Raw genomic sequence first — 27550 nt, forward strand, 5'->3', positions numbered from 1 at the left:
TGCAAAATTTTATTGCTATAGAAAGTTTGCCAAAAATTTATTTCTATGGAAAATTTTCTCGCAAATTTTGTTTCTATAGGAAATTTTCTCGCAAATTTTGTTTCTATAGGAAATTTTGTCAAATTTTTATTTCTATAGAAAATTTTGTCAAAATTTTATTTCTATAGAAAACTTTTGGAAAATTTTGTCAAAAATTTTATTTTTATAGAACATTTTGTCAAAATTTTATTTCTATATAACATTTTTGCAAATTTTTATTACTATATAAAATTTTTGCAAATTTTATTGCTATAGAAAGTTTTGCCAAAATTTTATTTCTATGGAAAATTTTCTCGCAAATTTTATTTCAATAGGAAATTTTGTCAAATTTTTATTTCTATAGAAAATTTTGTCAAAATTTTATTCTATAGAAAATTTTGTCAAAATTGTATTTCTATAGAAAATTTTGTCAAAATTGTATATCTATAGAAAATTTTGTCAACATTTTATGTCTATAAAAAATTTCGAAATTTATTTCTATAGAAAATTTTTGCAGTTTTATTTCTATAGAAAACTTTTGAAAAATATTGTCAAAAATTTTATTTTTATAGAAAATTTTGTCAAATTTTTATTTCTATATAACATTTTTGCAAAATTTTATTTCTATATAAAATTTTTGCAAATTTTATTGCTATAGAAAGTTTTGCCAAAATTTTATTTCTATGGAAAATTTTCTCGCAAATTTTATTTCTGTAGGAAATTTTGTTAAAATTTTATTTCTATATAACATTTTTCCAAAATTTTATTTCTATATAAAATTTTTGCAAATTTTATTTCTATAGAAAGTTTTGCCAAAATTTTATTTCTATGGAAAATTTTCTCGCAAATTTTATTTCTGTAGGAAATTTTGTCAAATTTTTATTTCTATAGAAAATTTGTCAAAATTTTATTCTATAGAAAATTTTGTCAAAATTTTATTTCTATAGAAATTTTTTGCAAAATTTTATTTATATAGAAAAACCTTTGCAAAATTTTATTTCGATAGAAAATTTTCTAAAGAAATACAATTTTTACAAACTTTTCTATAGAAATAAAATTTTGACAAAATTTTCTATAGAAATAAAATATTGATAAAATTGTTACTAGTTTTAAGTTTAAAAAGCTTGTTTGTTTAAATTATCTTTATTAAAACGCATTGACATAAAATCAATGCGCATATATTTAGATTCTGTGATGCTGTGATGCTGCAGCATCAAAATCTTTCAAAGAACAGTTCTCAAAATTTATGAAAATCTATTTTAAATATCTGAATTTTCAATAACCCAGTGCAAGTATTTATCCACACGAGTATACATGCCAGGACGATTGGGTTCACCACAACGCACTCCCCAAGAAACAATACCAACAGTCACCCAACGCATATTGGGTAATTGCAATAGTAAAGGTCCACCACTATCGCCTTGGCAGGAATCTTGACCACCTTCAGGATAACCAGCACACAGCATAGTGTCTGGTATACGTTCAACAATAGCTTTACGGCATGCATCCAAAGTCCATATGGGTAAGGAAGCCTAGGAACACCAAAACAAAAATGATTTCCAACTCACACAGTGTCCACGCGCTATACTTACCTCCATCAAAATATCAGAATGAGGTCCTCCAAAGGTTTGTGTACCCCAACCAGTTACAATTCCCATATTACCGGTCCAATCCATTCCAATTGGTGGCATACACACTGGCCATATATATGTGTTAAATATTGTGGGCCTATTGACTCGTATCAAACCAATATCATTCTCATATGTCAAAGGGTCATAATCGATGTGTGTAACCATATTGGCTATACGAAAATCACGGGCTCTTGTTTCGTTCAATAGCAAAGTATTGTATTCACCCAATCGTACAAACATTTCGTCCTTATTGATTTTGTAAATGCAATGGGCCGCAGTAAGAACATGACGATCTGTCACCAGGACACCGCCACACCAGACATGTGGTAAACCTGGTTTTAGAATGGCAGCCATCCAAGGCCATTCATCGGGTTCGGCGGGACGTCCACCGGATACACGAGGAAATTGCTTTGTAGTTACACCACAGCCTCTTTGTTCAGCATGAGTGTTGATAATACGTGGTGTAGATTCATTGGGATCTGTTATAATTTGTGGTCCCAGGCGATTAACGACACGTGTAGGACAACACATTCCAATCGTGCTGGAAGAAAGAAATTGTTAGCGAAAACATATAGAAATAAAATTTTGACAACATTTTCTATAGAAATAAAATTTTGATAACATTTTCTATAAAAATAAAATTTTGACAAAATTTTCTATAGAAATAAAATTTTGACAAAATTTTTCTATAGAAATAAAATTTTGACCAAATTTTCTATAGAAATAAAATTTTGACAACATTTTCTATAGAAATAAAATTTTGATAACATTTTCTATAAAAATAAAATTTTGACAAAATTTTCTATAGAAATAAAATTTTGACAAAATTTTCTATAGAAATAAAATTTTGACCAAATTTTCTATAGAAATAAAATTTTGACAAAAATTTTCTATAGAAATAAAATTTTGACAAAATTTTTCTATAGAAATAAAATGTTGACCAAATTTTCTATAGAAATATAATTTTGACAAAATTTTCTATAGAAATAAAATTTTGACAAAAATTTTTATACAACTAAAATTTTGCAAAAATTTTCTATAGAAATAAAACTGACAAAATTTTTTATAGAAATAAAATTGTGACAATATTTTCTATAGAAACAAAACTTTTAACAAAATTTTCTATAGAAATAAAATTTTTACAAAATTTTCTATAGAAATAAAATTTTACCAATTTTTCTATAGAAATAAAATTTAGACAAAATTTTCTGTAGAAATAAAATTTTAACAAAATTTTTTACAGAAATAAAATTTTGGAAAATTTTTCTATAGAAATAAAATTTTGACAAAATTTTCTATAGACATAAAATTTTGACAAAATTTTCTATAGAAATAAAATTTTGACCAAAATTTCTATAGAAATAAAATTTTGACCAAATTTTCTATAGAAATAAAATTTTGACAAAAATTTTTATACAAATAAAATTTTGCAAAAATTTTCTATAGAAATAAAATTTAGACAAAATTTTCTATAGAAATAAAATTGTGACAAAATTTTCTATAGAAATAAAATTTTGACAAAATTTTCTATAGAAATAAAATTTTGACAAAATTTTCTATAGAAATAAAATGTTGACAAAATTTTCTATAGAAATAAAATTTTGACCAAATTTTCTATAGAAATAAAATTTTGACCAAATTTTCTATAGAAATAAAATTTTGACAAAAATTTTTATACAAATAAAATTTTGCAAAAATTTTCTATAGAAATAAAATTTAGACAAAATTTTCTATAGAAATAAAAGTGTGACAAAATTTTCTATAGAAACAAAACTTTTAACAAAATTCTCTATAGAAATATAATTTTGAAAAAAATTTCTATAGAAATATAATTTTGACAAAATTTTCTATAGAAATAAAATTTTGACAAAATCTTCTATAGAAATAAAATTTTGACAAAAAATTTTATACAAATAAAATTTTGCAAAAATTTTCTATAGAAATAAAATTTTAACCAAATTTTCTATAGAAATAAAATTTTAACCAAATTTTCTATAGAAATAAAATTTTGACAAAAATTTTCTATAGAAATAAAACTTTGACAAAATTTTTCTATAGAAATAAAATGTTGACCAAATTTTCTATAGAAATATAATTTTGACAAAATTTTCTATAGAAATAAAATTTTGCAAAAATTTTCTATAGAAATAAAATTTAGACAAAATTTTCTATAGAAATAAAATTGTGACAAAATTTTCTATAGAAACAAAAATTTTGACAAAATTTTCTTTAGAAATAAAATTGTGACAAGATTTTCTATAGAAACAAAAACTTTGAAAATTTTTCTATAGAAATAAAATGTTTGCAAAATTTTCTATAGAAATAAAATTTGACAAATTTTTCCATAAAAATAAAATTTCGACAAAATTTTCTATAGAAATAAAATGTTGACAAATTTTGCTATAAAAATAAAATTTCGACAAAATTTTCAAGAGAATAAAATGTTGGAAAATTTTTCTTGACCAACAAGGGTCTATAAGTTACGTGGGTGGTACTTAGGGGAGATACTGGGTTCGCGGGAGCACACCTCCCACCCTTCCAGGCATGGACAATTCAAAAATTCCGTCAGTCAATTGTACACGCCAAGTCTGTCGGTCGATTTGTACATCTGTCGGATTTGCCTAGACGGGTAGGAGGTGTGCACCCGCACTCCCAGTATCCCCGTTTCGTAATGTGAAACGCCGTTCGGACTCGGCTATAAAGAGGAGGTCCTTTGTCATAGAGCTAAACTTAGAAACGGTCAACACTCATTGAAAAGAGAGAACTGCACCGCCTGTTATATCACAATGGACTGAAGGGTTTAAATGAGACTAAAAATAACGGCCCACAACTACACCTAACCTAACATTACAAGTTAGAACAAAGCCCTTTTACTCTGTCTAAGTGACAAATTCGTTAAGAGCATGGCAAGGATAAAGAGCCAACCTGCTGCATGGTTAGTAGGCCCGCCATGGATTCAAACCCAGCCGAAAATGAAAGTGTTTTAACTCCACGGACTGTGTTCTTCCGTTCGAACTTGACAATTAGAAGAAATTACTATATTCCAGATAAGCCCGATAAACGGGTAGTTAAATATCATAGTCTATCGGGAAATTTCTCATATTCAGAACGAATGCTTTTCTTCCACTGGAATTTCCGAAACATCTGAAATTCTAACCAAAAAGCAGCTGTTTTTGACGTTTTAGTTGAACGAAAGCCTTCGTTGCGATGTACAGTTATAAATATTGCTGTTTATACCTTCCTTGGATAATACATAAATGCGATACTAAACGCCATATGTCATCTTTCAATTCTGGCATACGACAGTACACGATATGACGACAGGTACCCTCTTCTCCTCCTGGAGTACGACAAGACCCATAAGCACGGTTTTCCTGAAAGTAAAAAATATTCCATATTAAAGGTGGATACTAGGTTTCGGTTTTCCGCCAAATCGCAATGTTTGTGTAACGTCCGTTGACGGTTTTCCCGTACTCTGAACTCCGCATCAAGAGATCCATACTTCGCAGTGCCAAAAGGATGGAATACCAATATGTTGTGCATTCCCTTCACATAGATTTCACCTTTCACTTTGATTTCCCCCAAAAAATGTTTGGTTATTCTTGGCTTCCCGTGAAATAAAATTTTTCGAATTCGCCCGCTGAAAATTTAAAATCTGCAAATCATATGGTTTGCAAAGGACAAGTAAACAAGTTGTTTACAAACAAACTTGTGTGACAAACTTGCTATTTTTCAAAATTTTTGGAAAAAAATACAAAATGACTGCTTATTTGCGTATATATTTTCTATAGAAATAAAATTTTGGAGTATTTTTTTTTAAAGAAATAACATTTTGGTAAAATTTTCTATAGAAATAAAATGTTGGCAAAATTTCCTATAGAAATAACATTTTGGTAAAATTTTCTATAGAAATAAAGTTTTAGCAAAATTTTCTATAGAAATACAATTTTGACAACATTTTCTATATGGTAAATAGATTTTTTTCCAAATGTTGGTAGATTATTTTCGAGTGGCAACCCCCTTATTATTTTGCATGTGTTGTAATTCAATTACCTGTATTTGCGGAACGTTATTTGCTTGACGTTTTCTCAAATGATGACGTATGGGAAAATCAGTTAAGTTCGTTGATGTAGTCTCATGCAGATGAGTAGCAATTTTGATGTCATCGTTTGCCTGTCTGCTCCAATAGAACTCATCATTATCCGGTAAATCCAATAAATCTATTCAACGTATAAATGAAATTGGAAATGGAAAGGAAGATACGATAGATATAATTAAAAACAGTTATATAGGCATTAATGATATACTATTTGAGGTAACATCAGCTCTAAATAGAAGGCATTATAAAAACAAGTTTTTTTGTTTGCAAGCATTGTTTTACAATTGTATATAGAATAAAATTAAACATATCACTGTGAAAAAAATTGTTTTGAAAATTTGTCAGATTTTATATAAAACACATGGCAACAATGGCATGCATCAATTGAAGTCATCAAAGACTATCTAGAAGAAGATGAAGTTTTATCATAGCCCTCATAGACATTATAATACATATAGATGATCCATGGGTGTCAAACTATATTTGACAGCAGGGATGGAAAATACAATTTTTAAGGAAGTACAAAAAAGGTATTTTTTGAGCGGAAAGGTACTTTTTACTAAATTTCAACAAAAATTTCACTCGAAGATTATTGTCAAGAGACTGAATTTTAAAGAAAATAAAATTTTGACAAAATTTTCTATATAAATAAAATTTTGCAAAAATTTTCTATAGAAATACAATTTTGCAAAAAAAATCTACAGAAAAAAAAATTTTGCAAAAATTTCCTATAGAAATAAAATGTTTACAAAATTTTCAATTGAAATAAAATTTTGACAAAATTTTCTATAAAAATAAAATTTTGCAAAAATTCTATATAGAAAAAAAATTTTGACAACATTTTCTACCAAAATAAAAAAATCGATAATATAGAATCGCATTCTTTTTTCGACTAAAACATTCTTGAAGTTCAATAAAATCCTGTTTTTGACTATGTCTTTTACAAAATCGAGATTTTCTTCCCACATGAACATGTCTGTTTTGCCATATTTGTAAAAGGCTATTAGCAAATAAGGTTGATAAAGACTTTCTCAAAATATTAAAATATTTTGTCAAAGCTATTGTACCATAAATCTGATATCGACTCAAAAATGTCTACACAAAAGGTACTAAATCCTTCGCGGGGGTACTACGGTACTGACCGGGGTGAAAAAGTATTGAAAAAAGTACTATAGTACTGCATTTTCCATACCTGTTTGACAGTTCCGAAGATTAAGAATAAACGAGAAAAATAAGAGTTTGCCAATTTTACACAAAATTAGACCGTTTATGATGTACCAGAGGATTTATAAATAAATTAATATATTAAAAGTTCATATTTGAACAAAAAATTGTGACCAAAACCGCGAAAATACGAAATTTAATTTTGAGCAGCATTGCTCTTTACGAACAACACAAAAGCAAATGCACGAAAATTAATGTTTGGGACTGACTCTTTACGAAAAAATCAAAACGAAATGTCAGAAAATTAATTTTTGGAACTGACACATTTTTTTAGAGAGAATAGTGGATCATCTATGTATTATAAGGTCTATGCTCTATACCTTGAAATTTGTTTTCTCTCTCTCAGAGAACCAGGCTGCGTCTTCCTCTAGATTGTCTTTGATCTCATTAGGAATTAAAGTTGCCATGTTTGTTTTATGTAAAATCCCTTAAAACTCGAAGAAATGCCAGTTGCGAATTTAAATTCATTTAGAAAGCAATTCTTGCAATGTACTAATTATAATTATTCTATGTCTTTTAAAAATTAACTTACCTATATAATCCTTCGTTAGAAGAGAGTGTGACCAGCCCAATAGTTGAATAAAGGCTATAAAAAGGTACTCCCACTTCAAATGCATTTTACAATATTTTCGTGTAGTCCTTCGTAGAAATCATGTAGGCAATTATAGTAAATTCTAAACAAAAAAAAAATAGAAATATTAAAATAGTTTTCTCTAAAAATATCTTCAAAATTTCCTTAACCCCAAACCACGCTAAAAATTTTCTATAGAAAAACAATTTTGACAAAATTTTCTATAGAAGTAAAATTTTGACAAAATTTTCCACAGAAATAAAATTTTGACAAAATTTTCTACAGAAAAACAAAATTTCGAAAAAATTCCATAGAAATAATTTGAATTCTATGGCAAAATTTTCTATAGAAATAAAATTTTGACAAAATTTTCTATAAACATAAAATTTTGATAAAATTTTCTATAGAAATAAAATTTTAACAAAATTTTGTATAGAAATAACATTTTGACAAAATTTTCTATGGAAATAAAATTTTGACAAAAATTTTCTGTAGAAATAAAATTTTGACAAAAATTTTCTTTAGAAATAAAATTTTGACAAAATTTTCTATAGAAATAAAATGTTGACAAAATTTTCTATGGAAATAAATTTTTTTTTTTAGAAATAAAATTTTGACAAAATTTTCTATAGAAATAAAATGTTGACAAAATTTTCTATAGAAATAAAATTTTGACAAAATGTTCTATAGGAATAAAATTTTAACAAAATTTTCTATAGGAATAAAACAACATTTTCTATAGGAATAGAAACAAAATTGTTAGAAAATTTTCTATAAAAATAAAATGTTGACAAAATTTTCTATGGAAATAAAACTTTGACAAAATTTTCTATGTAAATAAAATTTTGACAAAATTTTCTATAGAAATAAAATGTTAACAAAATTTTCTATAGAAATAAAATTTTAACAAAATTTCCTATAAAAATAAAATGTTGACAAAATTTTCCATAGAAATAAAATGTTAACAAAATTTTCTATAGGAATAAAATTTTAAAAAATTTTGTATAGAAATAACATTTTAATAAAATTTTGTATAGAAACAAAATTTTTAGAAAATTTTCTATAAAAATAAAATGTTGACAAAATTTTCTATAGAAATAAAATTTTAACAAAATTTTCTATAGAAATAAAATTTTGACAAAATTTTCTATGGAAATAAAATTTTGATAAAAATTTTCTATAGAAATAAAATTTTGACAAAATTTTCTATAGAAATAAAATTTTGACAAAAATTTTCTGTAGAAATAAAATTTTGACAAAAATTTTCTTTAGAAATAAAATTTTGACAAAATTTTCTATAGATATAAAATGTTGACAAAATTTTCTATGGAAATAAATTTTTTTTTTTAGAAATAAAATTTTGACAAAATTTTCTATAGAAATAAAATGTTGACAAAATTTTCTATAGAAATAAAATTTTGACAAAATGTTCTATAGGAATAAAATTTTAACAAAATTTTCTATAGGAATAAAACAACATTTTCTATAGGAATAGAAACAAAATTGTTAGAAAATTTTCTATAAAAATAAAATGTTGACAAAATTTTCTATGGAAATAAAATTTTGACAAAATTTTCTATGTAAATAAAATTTTGACAAAATTTTCTATAGAAATAAAATGTTAACAAAATTTTCTATAGAAATAAAATTTTAACAAAATTTCCTATAAAAATAAAATGTTGACAAAATTTTCTATAGAAATAAAATGTTAACAAAATTTTCTATAGGAATAAAATTTTAAAAAATTTTGTATAGAAATAACATTTTAATAAAATTTTGTATAGAAACAAAATTTTTAGAAAATTTTCTATAAAAATAAAATGTTGACAAAATTTTCTATAGAAATAAAATTTTAACAAAATTTTCTATAGAAATAAAATTTTGACAAAATTTTCTATGGAAATAAAATTTTGATAAAAATTTTCTATAGAAATAAAATTTTGACAAAATTTTCTATAGAAATAAAATTTTGACAAAATTTTCTATAGAAATACAATTTTGACAAAATTTTGTATAGAAATAAAATAAAAATAAAAATAAAATAAAAATAGAAATAAAATTTTGACAAAATTTTCTATACAAATACAATTTTGACAAAATTTTCTATAGGAATAAAATTTTAACAAAATTTTCTATAAAAATAAAATGTTGACCAAATTTTCTATAGAAATAAAATTTTAACAAAATTTTCTATAAAAATAAAATGTTGACAACATTTTGTATAGAAACAAAATTTTGACAAAATTTTCTATAGAAATAAAATTTTGACAAAATTTTCTATAGAAATAAAATTTTGACAAAATTTTCTATAGAAATAAAATTTTGACAAAATTTTCTATAGAAATAAAATTTTGACAAAATTTTCTATAGAAATAAAATTTTGACAAAATTTTCTATAGAAATAAAATTTTGACAAAATTTTCTACAGAAATAAAATTTTGACAAAATTTTCTATAGAAATAAAATTTTGACAAAATTTTCTATAGAAATAAAATTTTGACAAAATTTTCTATAGAAATAAAATTTTGACAAAATTTTCTATAGAAATAAAATTTTTAGAAAATTTTCAATAGAAATAAAATTTTGACAAAATTTTTTATGGAAAATAATTTTGACAAAAATTTTCTGTAGAAATAAAATTTTGACAAAATTTTCTATAGGAATAAAATTTTGACAAAATTTTCTATAAAAATAAAATTTTGACAAAATTTTCTATAGAAATAAAATTTTAACAAAATTTTGTATAGAAATACAATTTTGACAAAATTTTCTATAGAAATAAAATTTTAACAAGATTTTCTATAAAAACAAAATGTTGTTTTTCTATAGAAATAAAATTTTAACAAAATTTTCTATAGAAATAAAATGTTGACAAAATTTTCTATAGAAAAAAAATTTTGACAAAATTTTCTATAGGAATAAAATTTTAACAAAATTTTCTATAAAAAGAACATGTTGACAAAATTTTCTATAGTAATAAAATGTTAACAAAATTTTCTATAGAAATAAAATTTTAACAAAATTTTCTATAGAAATAAAATTTAGACAAAATTTTCTATAGAAATAAAATTTTGACAAAATTTTCTATAGGAATACAATTTTAACAAAATTTTCTATAGGAATAAAACAACATTTTCTATAGGAATAGAAACAAAATTTTTAGAAAATTTTCTATAAAAATAGAATGTTGACAAAATTTTCTATAGAAATAAAATTTTGACAAAATTTTCTATGTAAATAAAATTTTGACAAAATTTTCTATAGAAATAAAATGTTAACAAAATTTTCTATAGAAATAAAATTTTAACAAAATTTTCTATAGAAATAAAATTTTGACAAAATTTTCTTTAGAAATAAAATTTTGACAAAATTTTCTATAGGAATAAAATTTTAACAAAATTTTCTATAGGAATAAAATTTTAACAAAATTTTGTATAGAAATAAAATGTTAACAAAATTTTGTATAGAAACAAAATTTTTAGAAAATTTTCTATAAAAATAAAATGTTGACAAAATTTTCTATAGAAATAAAATTTTAAAAAAATTTTCTATATAAATAAATTTTTGACAAAATTTTCTATGTTAATAAAATTTTGACAAAAATTTTCTATAGAAATAAAATTTTGACAAAATTTTCTATAGGAATAAAATTTTGACAAAATTTTCTATAGGAATAAAATTTTAACAACATTTTCTATAGAAATAAAATTTTAACAAAATTTTCTATAAAAATAAAATATTGACAAAATTTTGTATAGAAATAAAATTTTGACAAAATTTTGTATAGAAATAAATTTTGACAAAAATTTCTATAGAAATACAATTTTGACAAAATTTTCTATAGAAATACAATTTTGATAAAATTTTGTATAGAAATAAAATTTTTAGAAAATTTTCAATAGAAATAAAATTTTGACAACATTTTCAATAGAAATAAATTTGTTAGAAAATTTTTAATAGAAGTAAATTTTTTTATTATATTTGTTTAATTTGGTTTGAGGTCATGTGAAAAATTTTGACAAAATTTTCTATAGAAATAAAATTATGACAAAATTTTCTATAGAAATAAATTTTTGACAAAATTTTCTATAGAAATAAAATTATGAGAAAATTTTCTATTTAAAAAAAATTTTGAGAAAATTTTCTATTGAAATACAAATGTAAAATCGTTTATGTTTTCTAGATTTTCCAAAATATTCCTCTCCAACTAAGAAGTACTTCACAAACATTTTTATAGAAATAAAATCTTTGACAAAATTTTCTACAGAAATAAAATTTTGACAAAATAAAATAAAGTCTTTCTATGAAACACCTATCTTATATATGTATATTGGCGTAGTCAAGCTTGTTTCTTTTACATCCCATTTGGATCACAATAAACATTTAATAAAAACCTTCACAATATAGAAAAGACCTGTGGATCTTGTATTTAACATGGTTCTGGTTATTAAATACCTAATTAAACTAAAACAAACTCTACACTCGTTTCATTTATTCTATACAACCATTTAGTGGCTAGATTCAGAAAATAAGACCTTCAATATTGCAAATATGTCATTAAACTCTTGCTATTCCACTGAATGTGATGTAAGCGAATTTAAATCAGATGAGCAGTAGCAACACATACACATTCGAACACGGCTATAATGAACTACAGGTAACCAGGATTTATAGTTATATAGATTTATAGTTGAAGATCGAAATTCACGCCGCAGTTGTAGAAAACTTGCTCGTGAGCTAAACATACGCGAAATGCAACACATACACTGAAAAAACATATTGTCACGAGGCCAACGATTTCATGTCCTCAAACTACGAATGGGAAGTTTGGTTAGCATAGAAGATGCATTTCTCTGATATAAAGTTGTTTTCCTTGTCCAGAAGTCGATAAACTTTTCAATGAAGTCATTTTGTCCTTATAGTTAGGTGATTCGACTTCAAGTTGGGTATCTCAACGTGAAAGAAAACTTAGTTTGACTAAAGTCACTTTGACATTAGAAAAAATTGTTTATTTCTATAGAAAATTTTGTCAAATTTTATTTCTATAGAAAAGTTTGTCAAAATTTTATTCCTGTAGAAAATTTTGTCAAAATTTTATTTCTATAGCACATTTCGTCAAAATCTTATTTCTACAGAAAATTCCTTGTCAAAATTTCATTTCTATAGGAAATTTTCTCAAAAATTTTTTTCTATAGAAAAACATTTTCTCAAAATTTTATTTCTATAGAAAAAAATGTTCTCAAAATTTTCTTTCTATAGAAAATTTTCTCAAAATTTTGTTTCTATAGAAAATTTTCCAAAATTTTATTTCTATAAAAAATTTTGTCAAAATTTTATTTCTATAAAAAATTTTGTCAAAATTTTATTTCTATAGAAAATTTTCTGAAAAGTTTATTTCAATAGAAAACTTTGTCAAAGTTTTATTTCTATAGAAAATTTTGTCAAAATTTTATTTCTATAAAAAATTTTGTCAAAATTTTATTTCTATAAAAAATTTTGTCAAAATTTTATTTCTATAGAAAAAAAATGTTCTCAAAATTTTATTTCTATAGAAAAAAATGTTCTCAAAATTTTATTTCCATAGCAAATTTAGTCAAAATTTAATTTCTACCGAAAATTTTTTGTCAAAATTTCATTTCTATAGGAAATTTTCTCAAAATTTCATTTCTATAGAAAAACATTTTCTCAAAATTTTTTTTCTATAGAAAAAAAATGTTCTCAAAATTTTCTTTCTATAGAACATTTTCTCAAAATTTTGTTTCTATAGAAAATTTCGTTTCTATATAAAATTTTCCCAAAATTTTATTTCTATAGAAAATTTTTTTTTTTAAATTTCTTTCTATAGAAAAATTTCCAAAATTTTATTTCTATAGAAAATTTTCTCAAAATTTTATTTCTATAGAAAATTTTCTCAAAATTTTATTTCTACAGAAAATTTTTTGTCAAAATGTCATTTCTATAGGAAATTTTCTCAAAATTTTATTTCTATAGAAAAACATTTTCTCAAAATTTTATTTCTATAGAAAAAAATGTTCTCAAAATTTTCTTTCTATAGAACATTTTCCCAAAATTTTCTTTCTATAGAAAATTTTCTCAAAATTTTCTTTCTATAGAAAATTTTCTCAACATTTTCTTTCTATAGAAAATTTTCTCAAAATTTTCTTTCTATAGAAAAATTTCCAAAATTTTATTTCTATAGAAAATTTTCTCTAAATTTTATTTCTATAGAAAATTTTCTCAAAATTTTATTTCTATAGAAAAAGATTTTCTCCAAATTTTCTTTCTATAGAAAATTTTTTGAAAAGTTTATTTCTATAAAAATTTTTTTCAAAATGTTGTTTCTATAGAAAAATTTCCAAAATTTTATTTCTATAGAAAAACATTTTCTCAAAATTTTCTTTCTATAAAAAATTTTGTCAAAATTTTCTTTCTATAGAAAATTTTCTCAAAATTTTGTTTCTATTGAAAATTTTCTCAAAATTTTCTTTCTATAGAAAATTTTCTCAAAATTTTGTTTCTATAGAAAAATTTCCAAAATTTTATTTCTATAGAAAAACATTTTCTCAAAATTTTGTTTCTATAGAAAATTTTCCCAAAATTTTCTTTCTATAGAAAATTTTCTGAAAATTTTATTTCTATAGAAAATTTTCTGAAAATTTTATTTCTATAGAAAATTTTCTGAAAATTTTATTTCTATAGAAAATGTTGTCAAAACTTCATTTCAATAGAAAACTTTGTCAAAGTTTTATTTCTATAGAAAATTTTGTCAAAATTTTATTTCTATAGAAAATTTTGTCAAAATTTTATTTCTATAGAAAATTTTGTCAAAATTTTATTTCTATAGAAAAAAAATGTTCTCAAAATTTTATTTCTATAGCAAATTTTGTCAAAATTTAATTTCTACCGAAAATTTTTTGTCAAAATTTCATTTCTATAGGAAATTTTCTCAAAATTTCATTTCTATAGAAAAACATTTTCTCAAAATTTTTTTTCTATAGAAAAAAAATGTTCTCAAAATTTTCTTTCTATAGAACATTTTCTCAAAATTTTGTTTCTATAGAAAATTTTGTTTCTATATAAAATTTTCCCAAAATTTTATTTCTATAGAAATTTTTTTTTTAAATTTCTTTCTATAGAAAAATTTCCAAAATTTTATTTCTATAGAAAATTTTCTCAAAATTTTATTTCTATAGAAAATTTTCTCAAAATTTTATTTCTATAGAAAAACATTTTCTCAAAATTTTATTTCTATAGAAAAAAATGTTCTCAAAATTTTCTTTCTATAGAAAATTTTCTCAAAATTTTCTTTCTATAGAAAATTTTCTCAAAATTTTCTTTCTATAGAAAATTTTCTCAAAATTTTCTTTCTATAGAAAAATTTCCAAAATTTTATTTCTATAGAAAATTTTCTCAAAATTTTATTTCTATAGAAAATTTTCTCAAAATTTTATTTCTATAGAAAAAGATTTTCTCCAAATTTTCTTTCTATAGAAAATTTTTTGAAAAGTTTATTTCTATAAAAATTTTTTTCAAAATGTTGTTTCTATAGAAAAATTTCCAAAATTTTATTTCTATAGAAAAACATTTTCTCAAAATTTTATTTCTATAGAAAAAAATGTTCTCAAAATTTTCTTTCTATAAAAAATTTTGTCAAAATTTTCTTTCTATAGAAAATTTTCTCAAAATTTTGTTTCTATTGAAAATTTTCTCAAAATTTTCTTTCTATAGAAAATTTTCTCAAAATTTTGTTTCTATAGAAAAATTTCCAAAATTTTATTTCTATAGAAAAACATTTTCTCAAAATTTTGTTTCTATAGAAAATTTTCCCAAAATTTTATTTCTATAGAAAATTTTCTGAAAATTTTATTTCTATAGAAAATGTTGTCAAAACTTCATTTCAATAGAAAACTTTGTCAAAGTTTTATTTCTATAGAAAATTTTGTCAAAATTTTATTTCTATAGAAAATTTTGTCAACATTTTATTTCTATTTAGGGAAAAAATATTCGATATCATTACAATTCTTGATTTTCTTACGATCTTATAATTAATAAAAAATCATCGATAACATAACACTTTCTGGCAACCATGTTAATTAAAACCTTTGGCCTCTTTGAGATCACAAAGTTGTTAGTGGCAACTAATATTTGTTTTTTTTTTAGCTTCATTTGTTCAGGATTCAATTTATTTATTTATTATTTTTTTTTTTGTGTTTTGCTTGTATTACAACAATTCAATAAACACCGAAACAGAAACATCACTTTTTTAATTTTTTTATAGATCACAAAATGGACAAATTTTCACTTAAATGTAATGGAAAAAACCCTTTTCATTTTCTTTGTTATTGAATATTTTGTTTTTTTTTTTTTAATCATATTTTTCGAACAAAACACTTTGTTCCTAAACATTTACCCCGAATTTTGTAAACTCCACAATGCCGTGTTGTGAATTACAAGACAATGAGCGGTAATGATTTGCGAAAAAAATGGAAGACACGACAACGATGGAATCTTGAGCACAATATCGTTTCAAGACTTGAATATCAACTGTCAAGCAAGGAAAATAAATTTACTAACTTCGGTGAATTTTAATGTATTTCACACAATTTCTTGATTTTATTGTTGTTTTAATCAACTGCAAGCCGGTTGATTTCCCCTTTTTTTGTTCATTTCATTTTCACTACTTCCTTCTCTACTGTATTTTTTATGTTTTTTTTTCTTTGCAAAATTTTATTTTGTTCACTCAGAATGTTTGGTTTTAAGGTTTTGTTTTTAGAATTTCAAGCGATTATTTTTTTACAGTACGTTAATGTTTTCAAAATGTAGACGATATAATGAAATCTTTATAACGAATTTTAATAGCAATACAATCAGAGAATACATACATATACATTCATGGACAAAATAATAGCAGTAGTGAAATTGTGAGTTGATCTAAATCATGCTAACTTTAGAACGAAACATGGTATCGGCTTGAAACTTGGCACACAGAAAAAAAGTCCGTAGTTAAATTAACACTAAATTTAACTTTTTTTTTTGTTACCAAAAAAATATTTATATTATTATTAATTTTTGAAATTTTCCACAGCCTAATGAAATTTTACTTTTTTTTAACTATGTCTCAAATATTTTATGAACTAAACGTAGGTATAAAGTTCAATGACCGTCAACTTAAGTTCAATATAAACTAAACCAAAAGAAACTTTCATACAATCTAGTTCACTTTTTGCATGAGTTAGTTCAGTTAATGTAATCATATTCCCCTTCTCTGGGTGTGACGTGTATTTATAATCGCAACTATTATATTACCCATGAATGTAAATCAATTGTTACAAAAGTGTTAGAACTGTGCGCGTGACTACAATTTCAATAGCTTGTTAATTATTCATCAATCTGGAAGTCAATCGAGAGAATGAGTTGACATGTATAAAAAAACTAGAGAAAGATGTACGAAATAACATTTTGACAACATTTTTTATAGAAACACAATTTTGACAAAATGTTCTATAGAAATAAAATTTAAAAAAAAAAAAATTTTATTGAAATACAATTTTGACAAAATTTTCTATAGAAATACAATTTTGACAAAATTTTCTATGAAGATTTGACAAAATTTTCTATAGAAATAAAATTTTGACAAAATTTTCTGTAGAAATAAAATTTTGACAAAGTTTTTTATAGAAATAAAATTTTGACAAACATTTCAAAAGAAATAAAATTTTCAGAAAATTTTCTATAGAAATGAAATTTTGACAAAATTTTCTATAAAAATAATGTTTTGACAAAATTTTCTAAAGAAATAAAATTTTGACAAAATTTTCTAAAGAAATAAAATTTTGACAAAATTTTTTAAAGAAATCAAATTTTGACAAAATTTTCTAAAGAAATAAAATTTTGACAAAATTTTCTAAAGAAATAAAATTTTGACAAAATTTTCTAAAGAAATAAAATTTTGACAAAATTTTCTAAAGAAATAAAATTTTGACAAAATTTTCTAAAGAAATAAAATTTTGACAAAATTTTTTGTAAAAATAAAATTTTGAGAAAATTGTCTGCTTATCACGGGAACGATTTCTTTGTTCTTTTTGTCTTAGAGATTCTTATCCCTTAGATCATGTGAACATCCGTGACTTAAGATAGTTTTATGTCACGCGCTCATCTCTCGTTTGTATGGATGAATGTACACTGCATATATGGAATTTCACAGATCGTTGCCTATTATCTTCAAGTTTAGCTTAATTGTACGACATTGCTAAGCTGTTAGAGAATTTTATCTTAAAAGTTTAAACAGAGAATAAAAGTGAACACAGACTTATACTAAAATCATATTGTAAAGAAATCCGAACGTTTTCATAATATTATAATGTAAAAATTTTATTTCTATAGACAATTTTCTCGAAATGTTGTCAACATTTTATTTCTATAGAAAACTAGTGTAACCCGGCCCGCTTCGCTGCGCCTTCCGAAGCGTATTTGTAGGAACATTTTGCGTTAACTTAGTCAACCATATCCTTCGTGCTGAAAACAAATTCGAAAAGATTTGAATTCTTTCAAACAAATCGGACTACTTGCTTTTTCGTTTATAGGTATATTGTCTCCAACAACCATGCCAAAATTGGTCCATATCGATCCATAATTATATATAGCCCCCGTATAAGCCGATTCCCAGATTTGACCTCCGGAGCATCTTAGAGGAGCAAAATTCATCCGATCCGATTGAAATTTGGTACGTGGTGTTAGTATATTGTCTCTAACAACCATGACAAAATTGGTCCATATCGGTCCATAATTATATATAGCCGATCCCCAAAATCACACAAAAATTGGTCCATATCGGTTCATAATCATGGTTGCCACTCGAGCCAAAAATAATCTACCAAAATTTTATTTTTATAGAAAACATTGTCAAAATGTTATTTCTATAGAAAATTTTGTCAAAATTTTATTTCTATAGAAAATTTTTTCCAAATTTTATTTCTATAGAAAATTTTGTCAAAATTTTATTTCTATAGAAAATTTTGTCAAAATTTTATTTCTATAGAAAATTTTTTCCAAATTGTATTTCTGTAGAAAAGTTTATCAAAATTCTATTTCCATAGAAAATTTTAACAAAATTTTATTTCTATAGAAAATTTTGTCAAAATTTTATTTCTATAAAAAATTTTGTCAAAATTTTATTTCTATAGAAAAGTTTATCAAAATTCTATTTCCACAGAAAATTTTAACAAAATTTTATTTTTATAGAGAATTTTAACAAAATTTTATTTCCATAGAAAATTTTGTCAAAATTTTATTTCTATAGAAGGTTTTGTCAAAATTTTATTTCTATAGAAAATTTTGTCAAAATGTTATTTCTATAGAAAATTTAGTCACAATTTTAGTTTTTTTGTAAATTTTGTCAAAATGTTATTTCTATAGAAAATTTTGTCAAAATTTTATATCTATAGAAAATTTTGTCTAAATTTTATTTCTATAGAAGGTTTTGTCAAAATTTTATTTCTATAGAAAATGTTGTCAACATTTTATTTCTATAGAAAAGTTTATCAAAATTCTATTTCCATAGAAAATTTTAACAAATTTTTATTTGTATAGAAAATTTTGTCAAAATTTTATTTCTATAGAAAATTTTGTCAAAATTTTATTTCTATAGAAAATTTTGTTAAAAAATTGTTTTCTGTAGAAAATTTTATTTCTATAGAAAATTTTGTTAAAATTGTATTTCTATATATTTTATAGAAAATTTTGTCAAAATTTTATTTCTATAAAAAATTTTGTTAAAAATTTTTTTCTGTAGAAAATTTTATCAAAATTTTATTTTTATAGAAAATTTTCTTAAAATTGTATTTCTATATATTTTTTAGAAAAGTTTGTCAAAATTTTAGTTTTATAGAAAATTTTATTTATATAGAAAATTTTCTCAAAATTGTACTTCGATAGAAAAATTGTATTCCTATCGAAAATTTTGTCAAAGTATTTTTTTTTTCTATATAAAAATTTCTCAACATTTTTTTCTATAGAAAATATTTTTGCAAAATTTTATTTCTATATTTTATTTTGCGTTAACTTAGTCAACCATATCCTTCGTGCTGAAAACAAATTCGAAAAGATTTGAATTCTTTCAAACAAATCGGACTACTTGCTTTTTCGTTTATAGGTATATTGTCTCTAACAACCATGCCAAAATTGGTCCATATCGGTCCATAATTATATATAGCCCCCGTATAAGCCGATTCCCAGATTTGACCTCCGGAGCATCTTAGAGGAGCAAAATTCATCCGATCCGATTGAAATTTGGTACGTGGTGTTAGTATATTGTCTCTAACAACCATGCCAAAATTGGTCCATATCGGTCCATAATTATATATAGCCGATCCCCAAAATCACACAAAAATTGGTCCATATCGGTTCATAATCATGGTTGCCACTCGAGCCAAAAATAATCTACCAAAATTTTATTTTTATAGAAAACATTGTCAAAATGTTATTTCTATAGAAAATTTTGTCAAAATTTTATTTCTATAGAAAATTTTGTCAAAATTTTATTTCTATAGAAAATTTTTTCCAAATTGTATTTCTATAGAAAAGTTTATCAAAATTCTATTTCCATAGAAAATTTTAACAAAATTTTATTTCTATAGAAAGTTTTGTCAAAATTTTATTTCTATAAAAAATTTTGTCAAAATTTTATTTCTATAGAAAATTTTATTAAAAAATTGTTTTCTGTAGAAAATTTTATCAAAATTGTATTTCTAGAGAAAATTTTGTTAAAATTGTATTTCTATATATTTTATAAAAAATTTTGTCGAAATTTTATTTCTATAGAAAATTTTGTCAACATTTTTTTTCTATAGAAAAGTTTATCAAAATTCTATTTCCACAGAAAATTTTAACAAAATTTTATTTTTATAGAGAATTTTAACAAAATTTTATTTCTATAGAAAATTTTGTCAAAATTTTATTTCTATAGAAGGTTTTGTCAAAATTTTATTTCTATAGAAAATTTTGTCAAAATGTTATTTCTATAGAAAATTTAGTCACAATTTTAGTTTTTTTTGTAAATTTTGTCAAAATGTCATTTCTATAGAAAATTTTGTCAAAATTTTATATCTATAGAAAATTTTGTCTAAATTTTATTTCTATAGAAGGTTTTGTCAAAATTTTATTTCTATAGAAAATTTTGTCAACATTTTATTTCTATAGAAAAGTTTATCAAAATTCTATTTCCATAGAAAATTTTAACAAATTTTTATTTGTATAGAAAATTTTGTCAAAATTTTATTTCTATAGAAAATTTTGTCAAAATTTTATTTCTATAGAAAATTTTGTTAAAAAATTGTTTTCTGTAGAAAATTTTATCAAAATTTTATTTCTATAGAAAATTTTGTTAAAATTGTATTCCTATATATTTTATAGAAAATTTTGTCAAAATTTTATTTCTATAAAAAATTTTGTTAAAAATTTTTTTCTGTAGAAAATTTTATCAAAATTTTATTTTTATAGAAAATTTTCTTAAAATTGTATTTCTATATATTTTTTAGAAAATTTTGTCAAAATTTTAGTTTTATAGAAAATTTTATTTATATAGAAAATTTTCTCAAAATTATACTTCGATAGAAAAATTGTATTCCTATCGAAAATTTTGTCAAAGTATTTTTTTTTTTTCTATATAAAAATTTCTCAATATTTTTTTCTATAGAAAATTTTTTTGCAAAATTTTATTTCTATAGAAAATTAAATTTCCATAGAAAATTTTGTCAAAATGTTATGGCAACCGAGTTAGTAACTTGTCAACTTATACAAACCTTTTTGAGACATTGACAATAGTTTATATTTTTTTATATTTATTTTTGATTTTATTTAATTTATTTGTAATAATACTGGTACACCATATTGCTTACGGTTTTTGTTTTTGTTAATTTCTTACAATTTTTGAGTGCTAACACTCGTGAAATTTTAACATGGAATTACATCACTTATACATTTATCATTCATTCTAGCATAAAAAAAATTCTTTCAAATCTTCTAACCCTTTCTAAACATTTTTTTGTGTATTTATTAAAATTACTAAATACATTTTTATTAACATTTTCAAACTTACAATACCGTGTGTGCAATAGGCTAATCAGTGTACTTAAATCTCTAGGTTTTATAGCTTAGAACATTTAGGGATGCAAACTAGGAATGGGATTATAGAGATGTTCGGGGAGATTATGGGATATTACAAAACTTAATATAGGTACAAAAATTTTGATTTCAATACAAAATACATAGATAAAATACATATATTCATATTTTTATATATAGTAGGTAGATATGTATATAAAATATACATGTGTACTCACTCATACATAAATGGGTATAGGTAGTACAGACATACATATAGGATAATTAAAATATCTATATAGTATGATTTGATATATTATAGTAATACAGTATACGTCCATAAAATTCCTATTTTACGTAGTAGACAGGATTTTTTTTTTTAAATTTAATTTTGATCAAAAAATACCAGCATATGTATATTGACTAGGCTATAAAATTGCTGTTAGTCCAATGTCATAAATGTAATAAAAAATAAAAAAAAATGGAAAGCACTTTTTTAAGCGTCTTTTGTTTCTCTTACAAAAAATACATTTAGCAAATGTATAGACATTTTCCAAAAATATAAACGATTTAGCAGTAATATAATTTTTTGATTTTCTGTAGAAAATTTTATCAAAATTTTATTTCTATAGAAAATTTTGTTAAAATTTTATTTCTATTGAAAATTTTTGCAAAGTTTTATTTCCATAGAAAATTTTATCAAAATTTTATTTCTATAGAAAATTTTTTCAAAATTTTATTTCTATACAAATTTTTTTCAAAATTTTATTTCTATAGATAATTTCATCTAAATGTCATTTCTGTAGAAAATTTGGTCAAAATTTTATTTCTATAGAATCGGCGGGATAATCCACGGCTGTGGGATAATCCACCGCTGATAAACTTTTTGGTGTTAGGTCGAAGCAGGTACCCACGACCTTGTGTATGCAAGGCGGGCATGCTAACCATTGCACTAGAGGTGTGCGCGTGACTGAAATTTATCTCACACTCACGCACATTCACGAAGCTAAATATTTATTCACGCACGTTCACGCACGATACGTGTGGTAGCCAATCCCACTCACGCACATTCACGAAATGAAAACCAGTACTCACGCACACTCACGCACGTGAATCGTGCGTGAACGTGAGTCTTTAAATCACGTTCACGCACGATTCACGTGATTCACGACAAATTCACGAGACTCACGATATTTTCCAAACGGAAATCAACCAGGGTAACAAAATTCAAAAATAGAATACAGTTCGAGAGTTAAATTAATTTCAGTTAACATACGAGCGTGAATTAAATCTTGATTATTTTCGTGAGCGTGATTTTGCAGAAATTTTATTCACGCATATTCACGGACCGATTTTATTTCTCACGCACGACATATTTATTTTAGTCCCATTCACGCACATTCACGAGAGTTGCTTTAGATTTTGTTCACGACTCACGTGAATCACGCGTGAATCACGCGTGTCACGAGAATTTCGTGTCACGCGCACACGTCGACATTGCACCACGGTGGCTCCCGTTGGTTGTACAATTAATCTCATAGTGATTCCGATTCCATTAATTTTTTTTTTATCAGAGAATGAAGACGGCGAATCGCGCCGTCAATTTTTTCCTTCTCCGGCGATTAGATCGACTCATCTCGACTGAAATTAATTGAAATATATTTGTTTGAAAATTGCAAATAATTATTGTATTTCTCGTACGGCGGATATAAATAAAATGAATTATGAGATTGTCAGATTGGTTGTACAATTAATCTCATAGCTGTTTGGATACCTTCAATTTGATTTTTTAGTGGATAATTGGCTGATGCTTAGCAATCAAGTATTAGCCATCACTGAATATGTCATTTCATCTTCACTCAAAATTTATACGCCAATTAATCAAACACTTTGATTTAAATCAGAAAAATCTATTAATAATGTTTGGTGTTTTTCCCCGCAAAATTTTGAACCTCCCATAATAATTTTGCAAAATTTTCTATAGAAATAAAATTTTGACAACATTTTGTCAAAATTTTCTAAGGAATTAAAATTTTGACAAAATTTTCTATAGAAATAAAATGTTGACAAAATTTTCTATAGAAATAAAATTTTAACAAAATTTTCTATGGAAATAAAATTTTGACAAAATTTTCTATAGAAATAAACATTTTGACAAAATTTTCTATAGAAATAAAATTTTGACAAAATTTTCTATAATATAGAAATGTAGTTTTGACAAAAATTTCTATATATAAAATTTTAACAAAATTTTCTATAGAAATAAAATTTTGACAAAATTTTCTATAGAAATAAAATGTTGACAAAATTTTCTACAGAAATAAAATTTTGATAAAATATTCAATAGAAATACAATTTTGACAAAATTTTCTATATAATAGAAATGTAGTTTTGACAAAAACTTCTATATATAAAATTTTCTAAAAGTTTCTAAAGTTTTGACAAAAATTTCTGTAGAAATAAAATCTTGTCAAAAATTTCTATATATATAAAATTTTAACAAAATTTTTTATAGAAATAAAATTTTGATAAAATTTTCTATAGAAATAAAAATTTTACAAAATTTTCTATAGAAATAAAATTTCGAAAAATTTTTCTATAGAAATAAAATTTCGAAAAAATTTTCTATAGAAATAAAAATTTAACAAAATTTTCTATAAAAATAAAATTTTGACAAAATGTTCTATAGAAATAAAATGTTGACAAAATTTTCTATAGAAATAAAATTTTGACAAAATTTTCTATAGAAATACAATTTTGACAAAATTTTCTATAATATAGAAATGTAGTTTTGCCAAAATTTTCTACAGAAATAAAATTTTGACAAAATTTTCTACAGAAATAAAATTTTGACAAAATTTTTTTCAGAAATAAAATTTTGATAAAATTTTCAATAGAAATACAATTTTGACAAAATTTTCTATAAAAATAAAATTTTGACAAAATTTTCTATAATATAGAAATGTAGTTTTGACAAAAATTTCTATATATAAAATTTTAACAAAATTTTCTAAAAGTTTCTAAAGTTTTGACAAAAATTTCTGTAGAAATAAAATCTTGTCAAAAATTTCTATATATATAAAATTTTAACAAAATTTTTTATAGAAATAAAATTTTAACAAAATTTTCTATAGAAATAAAAATTTTACAAAATTTTCTACAGAAATAAAATTTTGAAAAAATTTTCTATAGAAATAAAATTTTAACAAAATTTTCTATAAAAATAAAATTTTGACAAAATGTTCTATAGAAATAAAATGTTGACAAAATTTTCTATAGAAATAAAATTTTGACAAAATTTTCTATAGAAATGCAATTTTGACAAAATTTTCTATAATATAGAAATGTAGTTTTGACAAAAATTTCTATATATAAAATTTTAACAAAATTTTCTATAGAAATAAAATTTTGACAAAATTTTCTATAATATAGAAATGTAGTTTTGACAAAAATTTCTATATATAAAATTTTAACAAAATTTTCTATAGAAATAAAATTTTGACAAAATTTTCTATAGAAATAAAATGTTGACAAAATTTTCTACAGAAATAAAATTTTGATAAAATATTCAATAGAAATACAATTTTGACAAAATTTTCTATATAATAGAAATGTAGTTTTGACAAAAACTTCTATATATAAAATTTTAACAAAATTTTCTAAAAGTTTCTAAAGTTTTGACAAAAATTTCTGTAGAAATAAAATCTTGTCAAAAATTTCTATATATATATAAAATTTTAACAAAATTTTTTATAGAAATAAAATTTTCCATTTGTTTTGTTTTGTTATTGTTGGTTTTGTTCTCTAAGCATTGTTGTTGTTTTTTATTTCAGCTTAAAAAAAAATTTTGACAAAATTTTCTATAGAAATAAAAATTTTACAAAATTTTCTATAGAAATAAAATTTCGAAAAAAATTTCTATAGAAATAAAATTTTAACAAAATTTTCTATAAAAATAAAATTTTGACAAAATGTTCTATAGAAATAAAATGTTGACAAAATTTTCTATAGAAATAAAATTTTGACAAAATTTTCTATAGAAATACAATTTTGACAAAATTTTCTATAATATAGAAATGTAGTTTTGACAAAATTTTCTACAGAAATAAAATGTTGACAACATTTTCTACAGAAATAAAATTTTGACAAAATTTTTTACAGAAATAAAATTTTGATAAAATTTTCAATAGAAATACAATTTTGACAAAATTTTCTATAATATAGAAATGTAGTTTTGACAAAAATTTCTATATATAAAATTTTAACAAAATTTTCTATAGAAATAAAATGTTGACAAAATTTTCTATAGAAATAAAATTTTGACAAAATTTTCTATACTATAGAAATGTAGTTTTGACAAAAATTTCTATATATAAAATTTTAACAAAATTTTCTATAGAAATAAAATTTTGACAAAATTTTCTATAGAAATAAAAATTTTACAAAATTTTCTATAGAAATAAAATGTTGACAAAATTTTCTACAGAAATAAAATTTTGATAAAATTTTCAATAGAAATACAATTTTGACAAAATTTTCTATAATATAGAAATGTAGTTTTGACAAAAATTTCTATATATAAAATTTTAACAAAATTTGCTAAAAGTTTCTAAAGTTTTGACAAAAATTTCTGTAGAAATAAAATCTTGTCAAAAATTTCTATATATATAAAATTTTAACAAAATTTTTTATAGAAATAAAATTTTGACAAAATTTTCTATGGAAATAAAAATTTTACAAAATTTTCTATAGAAATAAAATTTTGAAAAAATTTTCTATAGAAATAAAATTTTAACAAAATTTTCTATAAAAATAAAATTTTGACAAAATGTTCTATAGAAATAAAATGTTGACAAAATTTTCTATAGAAATAAAATTTTGACAAAATTTTCTATAGAAATGCAATTTTGACAAAATTTTCTATAATATAGAAATGTAGTTTTGACAAAATTTTCTACAGAAATAAAATTTTGACAAAATTTTTTACAGAACTAAAATTTTGATAAAATTTTCAATAGAAATACAATTTTGACAAAATTTTCTATAAAAATAAAATTTTGACAAAATTTTCTATAATATAGAAATGTAGTTTTGACAAAAATTTCTATATAAAATTTTAACAAAATTTTCTAAAAGTTTCTAAAGTTTTGACAAAAATTTCTGTAGAAATAAAATCTTGTCAAAAATTTCTATATATATAAAATTTCAACAAACTTTTCTATAGAAATAAAACTTTGACAAAATGTTCTATAGAAATAAAATTTTGAAAAAATTTTCTATAGAAATAAAATTTTAACAAAATTTTCTATAAAAATAAAATTTTGACAAAATGTTCTATAGAAATAAAATGTTGACAAAATTTTCTATAGAAAATTTTGACAAAATTTTCTATAGAAATAAAATTTTGACAAAATTTTCTATAATATAGAAATGTATTTTTGACAAAAATTTCTATATATAAAATTTTAACAAAATTTTCTATAGAAATAAAATTTTAACAAAATTTTCTATAGAAATAAAATGTTGACAAAATTTTCTACAGAAATAAAATTTTGACAAAATTTTCTACAGAAATAAAATTTTGATAAAATTTTCAATAGAAATACAAATTTGACAAAATTTTCTATAAAAATAAAATTTTGAGAAAATTTTCTATAGAAATAGAAATGACAAGATCAAATGTAAAAAAGCAATATTTTATTTTATTTCTCCAGTTAGTACTTACTTAGAGGCGTAATTTGTGTTACTTGTGGACGACCACAGGTCGTTGGATCCAAGTAAACTTTTTTTTTTGAGTGTAGATTGATCATAAATCCAGGTTTTTAAAAGTCGAATTTTCTCAGATTTCGGTCTTTTTAAAACAACCGGTTCAACCGTTTTTTTCCAAAAATCATAAAAACGCGTAAG

The 27550-nt window shown here is 22.1% G+C and overlaps 1 protein-coding gene across 2 annotated transcripts; it reads right to left on the reverse strand.

Moving 5' to 3' along the window:
- Positions 1 to 1142: 1142 nt before the first annotated feature.
- LOC142234384 (venom protease) lies at positions 1143 to 16354 on the reverse strand. 2 transcript variants are annotated; one of them, XM_075305512.1, is made up of 6 exons: positions 16118 to 16354; positions 7505 to 7646; positions 5703 to 5869; positions 4887 to 5023; positions 1611 to 2190; positions 1143 to 1550 (listed from the first exon to the last, which is right to left on the reverse strand). In XM_075305512.1, exons 2-6 carry the CDS (start codon positions 7587 to 7589, stop codon positions 1278 to 1280), a joined length of 1242 nt encoding a protein of 413 aa, XP_075161627.1. In that variant the 5' UTR covers positions 7590 to 7646; positions 16118 to 16354; the 3' UTR covers positions 1143 to 1277. The 2 variants fall into 2 exon arrangements, with proteins under 2 accessions (XP_075161627.1, XP_075161626.1); XM_075305511.1 differs by lacking the exon at positions 16118 to 16354 and adding an exon at positions 15954 to 16107.
- Between the last annotated feature and the right edge of the window lie 11196 nt (positions 16355 to 27550).

This window comes from Haematobia irritans, chromosome 4 (genome assembly GCF_050003625.1).
Source record: "Haematobia irritans isolate KBUSLIRL chromosome 4, ASM5000362v1, whole genome shotgun sequence".
Classification (NCBI taxonomy): domain Eukaryota; kingdom Metazoa; phylum Arthropoda; class Insecta; order Diptera; family Muscidae; genus Haematobia; species Haematobia irritans.

What these genes read in the sequence shown, in the direction of transcription:
- LOC142234384 (XM_075305512.1), bottom strand. Translation starts at nt 7,589, where the DNA reads ATGCATTTGAAGTGGGAGTACCTTTTTATAGCCTTTATTCAACTATTG. An exon ending in TCTAACGAAGGATTATATAG is followed by an intron (nt 5,870 to 7,504) that starts GTAAGTTAATTT and finishes TACGTTGAATAG; the next exon opens with ATTTATTGGATTTACCGGAT. An exon ending in TTATGTATTATCCAAGGAAG is followed by an intron (nt 2,191 to 4,886) that starts GTATAAACAGCA and finishes TCTTTCTTCCAG; the next exon opens with CACGATTGGAATGTGTTGTC.